The 5,750-nt window shown below is 38.8% G+C and overlaps 2 protein-coding genes across 2 annotated transcripts in view; one reads left to right on the top strand and one right to left on the bottom strand.

Annotated features, from left to right (window-relative positions):
* LOC107726642 (forkhead box protein O1-A-like) overlaps nucleotides 1-3,361 on the bottom strand; it is a 42,396-nt gene extending 39,035 nt beyond the window's left edge. The window contains exon 1 of the mRNA XM_016536307.1: nucleotides 2,502-3,361. Coding sequence (XP_016391793.1) covers nucleotides 2,502-3,044 — 543 coding nt within the window. The 5' untranslated portion in view covers nucleotides 3,045-3,361. The remainder of the gene's footprint in view (nucleotides 1-2,501) is intronic.
* A 2,010-nt stretch (nucleotides 3,362-5,371) lies between these two features.
* Nucleotides 5,372-5,750, top strand: part of LOC107726723 (mitochondrial ornithine transporter 1-like) — a 12,054-nt gene continuing 11,675 nt past the window's right edge. The window contains exon 1 of the mRNA XM_016536417.1: nucleotides 5,372-5,544. Coding sequence (XP_016391903.1) covers nucleotides 5,490-5,544 — 55 coding nt within the window. The 5' untranslated portion in view covers nucleotides 5,372-5,489. The remainder of the gene's footprint in view (nucleotides 5,545-5,750) is intronic.

Here is a 5,750-nt window from a genome sequence, read left to right as displayed (position 1 = left end):
AATATGAAAATAATTGAAGACAAAATGCGTTTTACTGAGAAAAAACAAGATTTGGTTTTTAAAAAGCCTTTTTCCAAAAGGTACATCTGGAAAAAGGGGGGTCGTCTTATAATCAGGGTCGTCTTATATTCGGGCCAATACGGTATCTTAAATATATAATTTAAAAAAATTAAATAGAAATCTTAAATGAACATTAATCGATATCAGCCATTCGCCAACAAAACAGCCTCAGATGAAATTATGTATGTGTCTGGTTGTTACAGATAACTTAAAACAGCTCAAAACCAATGATATTCAACAAGCCTCTCCTTCCTTTCAACATATTGGTTTGGAGTGATAGAAGCTGTGCCCCCGAGGGACCCTTTAACTGATCATTACCAGCGCCACATTGTTTATGAGATCAGAATAAAATTGAACAGTTCCTGCGGGAAATTTCCTGTGGTTCTCAAAAACATTGCCCCATTATGAGTCACATGTACTGAGCATCCAATCACCGCACAGATCATATCAGTTTTACAACCTCAACCCAAACACACACAGATTTGACATTGGGTTTATCAGATGTGCTTCCGATAAGAGTGGGAAAGCCGCTGAGTGCTGCCTGTGCTACTAAGAATTTTGTGTCTTCAGAGATAAGAGAGGTAAAACGCACCCTTTTCCAAATGCATTCAGTCATCAATGCTTCACCAACGGATGCACAAAAGCATGACAACTGTGGAATGCTGGCACACAGACACACAATAAATCAGAGGGTGGAGCGGATCTTTCTTTGTATGCGTAGACCGCCATGCTTGCATACTTGGCAAACATCAGAGGGGTATTGACAGTTAATCCCGTGGATATTAATAGCGTGCAGTGTGATGATGCACTATACCTAACAACACAACTTTGGACCCACTTAATGAAGAGGTTTCCATGGATATAAAAGCACTGTTTTCCTGTTTCTCCGGTTGCCAGGGTGGTTCAGGCATACCGGTGGTACAACAACGTAAGACAATGTGTCACCCAAACTGATTTATTGGGATCCACGTATCTTCTGCTAGTGTTTGATCTAGCAGAGCAGTCGATCTTCATGACACATAAACATGACCAAAGCTTAGTCTTATGGATCACACTTATGTTGAACTCTACTTCGAGTGAATGAAGACTCAACCTCAGGAAAAAAAAACTCAACCTCTAGTCTGTGTGGTGTCTTTTCATGACCTTAAAAACATTATTTATTCCATTTAAGCTTTTTTTTTTATTGACAATACTTATTCAGTTAATCAAAACTATTAATATAACATTTGTTTACTATATTGGAATTTCTGTTTTTGGAAAAATGAAAATAAGTTGAATTCTGATTCTCTTGATTAAATATTGCAATAAATTCAACCAGATCTGATGAGAAAACAACTATTTTAGTTACGAGGTGGCGATTTTGTTTGAATTTGTACAATGTGATTTGTACGAAAATGTACAGATTTTAGAAAAAAGTATGAAGGTCCGTCCCTAAATCTATCCGTCAGTGGGCAGATTGTATGTAAAAGTACAAATGAGATTCATACAAATTAATACTGGCCACCAATTCGGCAAAAATACTTAAATAGTTTAGAATTTTCATGAATGTATTGGATAAACGCTGCATTTTCTCAATGCTACTCTAGGTCTGAATCTGGGCCTTGAGGGGTCTTGTCTTGGTCTGCATCTTAGATGGTCATGTATTGGTCTGGGTTTTAAGGGTCTCAAGGTGTGGTCATATTTACTATTGTTATGCAAATTCTTGCTCGAGAAATACAGGGTTAAAGTTAGTTGCATGAGTTTGATGTGTTTACCAACAGAAAGCTGTTTGGTTTAAGTGACATCTGTCTGAGCTTAGTTCAGACTTCACTACATTATTGAAAATAAACAAATCACAGTTTGCTAATGTGACCAGACCTTTAGCGGCTTTTGTAGTGGTCTGGCACTTAGGGGGTCTGGTATTGGGGATGGGTCCAAATTTTTGTCCTGTCCTAACTTCAACTCCAACAAGTTCTACCTGGAAATGTGGAAAGATCCTACAAGTATTTGCTGTCAGCAGGCTATATATATATAAAACACTTGTTACTCGGGACATGTCATGTGACATGGGTCAGCACTTGATCTATTGACTGCACTGCACCACCTCGCCATGTGCTGCCTGTAATGAGAAGCAATCATCTGTCCTATGAATGGAGACCATTGACAATCCCATGACAATCCTAAAACAATAAGTGGAGAGATACAGAGTAATCACCCCCTGAAACTCAGGACAGCAAGAATCAATACCAACTGCGCAAACCCCAAAAGTTCGCATGTCATGGGGACGTTCACACAAGACGCATTTTTGTTTTCATAACAGCTGGATGGGAGCGCAACTGAATGAGAACCATGGTAACCAAGACGCGTTTACAGAAGTTGAACTGGTTGGCGTAAAAACCCAAAACACAAGGCGCAACTGACTGACGCATGAGTGTACAGACCAAAACTGAAAACATAAATACCTTCCAACCAGCGGAGCTGTTACTATCCCCCTTGTCCTTAAAATAAGGGACGCTTTTCACCATCCAGTCGTAGATCTGAGACAAGGTGAGCCGTTTTTCAGGGGAGCCCTCGATGGCTTTGGTAATCAGGTCCGCGTATGACATATTCCCCCAGGCGTTGCGTCTGGACGAGCTGCTTTTGCGCTGAGCGGCTGCAGCGGCGGCGGCCACCGGAGAGGAGAGCACGGGCACCTGTTGTTGGTGACTCGGGATTTGCTGCTGGTGGATGCAGTTCTCCTGGCACTGGAAATCGCCGCACAACATGAGAGGCTTCTGATCAGGGAAGTCCTCATTCTCTTCCAGCAAACTGAGGTTGTTGATAAAGTCCGTGTTGCTGGAGGGCTCTTGCTTGACGGACGGAGCCGGGGACGATGTGTTGGAGTCGGCGGCGGCGGGGTTGGGGAACTCCGGCCGCGGCAGCGGCCAAGTACAGGAGCGGGGTCTGGAGAGCGGCTCGAAATCCGGGTCGATCTCGACCATCTGGTTTTGGGCTGCGTCAGCCATGGTACCAGCAATACTGTTTGTCTCTAAAAATGTCACATATGATTGTCAAAAAAAATATGTCGTGAAACGCGAAAGAACAAACAGAAAGAAAATACAGTTACTTTAAACTGACTTAATTACATTGGAAACGACTTAAAAGTCACAATGTGGTAGAACGGCATTAGATTGGTGTTGTTATAAAGTTTTGTAATCCAGTCCAGTCCAGTATTATGTGATAGTCCTGCTGCTGTCGCTTGTTGAATGTCTGTGTACTAAAACTCTAAGTGCGCTTACTGGAACTCACTATCATATGTCACCTAACGCCGCCTACGTACATGATTGACGGCAATGCCGACAGCCAATCACAGGCGCGCTTTTGAAAGCGAAACAAGCGGTGTTTTCGTCCTTTAAAAATTAGTAAACAAACTTTCACGTTTGGGTGTTATGAAAACACTTAATTGCGATTTTGACCGCATGGCTTCTAGCTACATTATATTGCATGTACATACACATACGCAGTTAGTTTTGTTTGTTTAATTACGTTGTAACAAAATAGTAATCGAAATCAAAGCGAGAAAACAAAAAGAAACAGAAACTGCCTCGACGCTTAACTTTCCAACCAAGATGTTTTCGTTGATCACAGACGAATAATTACGAGTCTTTACGAATAAAGAATTCTTTAATGCTAATACAATTGGATATATGGACTTATATTCTCTTTTTGCTTTTGATCTGGATCAAAAGATCAAAGCAAAAGGGGAGAACCAAATGCGGACAAGACATATTATCTGTTTATTTTGGTGTATTTATTATAAATACAAAATACACTTATTTGCAATATATTACTTAATATATTTAATAATAAATTTAATATTATATATTATCAATACATGATTAAATAATTATATTGATTTGAATGATTTTTACATTAAAGAAACTAAACTATGTGTGCAAGGGGAATTTTATTCTTACATTAATATCAATAGACCATACTGTACCTGCATAAAATGTTTGTAAGGATTCATGACCGCATGTAATCTGTGCATAGTTTGGATGCTTAGGTATCTAATACAGTCTAAGGACTCTGAAAACCACAGTGTTTTTCACAGCAGCAGGAGGTTCAGGTAGATGGCACTATACTCAAGGCTATTCTACCATCTAGTGGTTAAAATACCTCAGTGTCCATGAAATTTATTGTGCTCAAATATCGCGTTTGATGAAGTGACCTTGTGTCACAATCAGTGTTGCCAACTTAGCAATTTTGTTGCTAAATTTAGCAACTTTTCAGACTACCCTAGCAACTTTTTCTTCCAAAAGCACCTAGCAACAAATTAAGCTATTTTAAAATTTGATTTGGCTACTTTTAGCAACTTTTGATTCAGATATAAATACCCTCTTTCTTACTTAGGCAATAAACTTATGTAATGTTCTGTGACGGGTTATGGTCATTTTTTTAATTTCTCTTTACATTTTTTGTGCTACTGTATGCCACTATATGAACTTTTTGGACGTGTGGGACCAGGGTATACCTGTTTTTCCTTCTTCTTCTTTTTTTTATATGTAACATGGTATTTGCACTAGTCCTATATTTTTTGGGAAGTACCTTGCAGGAGCATGTCTTCAACCAGTACACAGTGAGAATGATTTTGGATCATTTTTAACAAGAATATTGGATTATGTTTAACAAGAAAATATTTTAAAAATAGTCTTAATAGAAAATAGTCTTTCTATGAAAAATAATGTTTAATTCAGCGTTTTACTTGCCATTCCTTTGTAATAAATTGTGAAATTTACTAGTAATGTCTAAGTGAACAAAAAAATTCTACACCATTGTTTTCCAGTGTACTGGGCACAGGGCCCCCATCAAAAAGTTATATTTAAAGTTAATTTGATACTCAGGTAACCCTGAACACCTTGATTAGCTGGTTCACGTGTGTTTGATTGGGGTTGGAGCTGAAATCTGCTGGACCGTAGCTCACCAAGAGCAGGGTTGGAGACCCTTTGTCTAAAGACTCCTAGACCTGTTTTATGTGCGGTTACAAAAGATGCCAGACGTTAGCGCGTATGGTAAAAGACGTCAATGTGTCACATGTTTACATAGAAAAACAATGGCAATGCTTTCTCTGTGAATGTTCTGTGTGATGATCTATTGTTCTTGTTGTTTGCTGCCTTATAAAGTATCCTGTCACATTGTGAGAGGCCACTGCAAACTATTCAGTGTGTGAGTGAACTCTCTGATTAAGTCGGACTGAATCGTGAACATTTGTAGACATTTTTTCAAAACCTGTTTGACCGGTTAGGTTACATCAAAAAAGTGATACATTAGCAAAGTTGGAATCACTGTTCAGCTTAATCAATTCTGCATGTGTATATACTATAGTAAATGTGAGTTAATATGGGTGAATCTGAGCAAAACCTTTTGTCCTGCACTTTACAGAAAGTGATGCAAAATAGAAGAATTTAACAATGGCTCCACATCCTGTCATGCAAGCCATCATTGATCTGTCAGCTGGAGCATGTGGTAACAGCCTTGTATTATTCATTTCCTGTGTCTAAATTAACAGCTGTAATATATGGGGGGCTTTATATGCATGTCGGATCCAGAACTGTTATTTTTATATATATATGTATATGTTGTGTATATATATATATATATATATATATTTAAGGATGTGCATCTCATGACTGAGGCCGATACGATACGCATCTCGATGCATAGCCAACGAT

Source organism: Sinocyclocheilus rhinocerous, unplaced genomic scaffold (genome assembly GCF_001515625.1).
Source record: "Sinocyclocheilus rhinocerous isolate Xijiao unplaced genomic scaffold, SAMN03320098_v1.1 scaffold974, whole genome shotgun sequence".
NCBI classification, from domain to species: domain Eukaryota; kingdom Metazoa; phylum Chordata; class Actinopteri; order Cypriniformes; family Cyprinidae; genus Sinocyclocheilus; species Sinocyclocheilus rhinocerous.
This window is presented reverse-complemented; position numbering and strand designations above follow the sequence as displayed.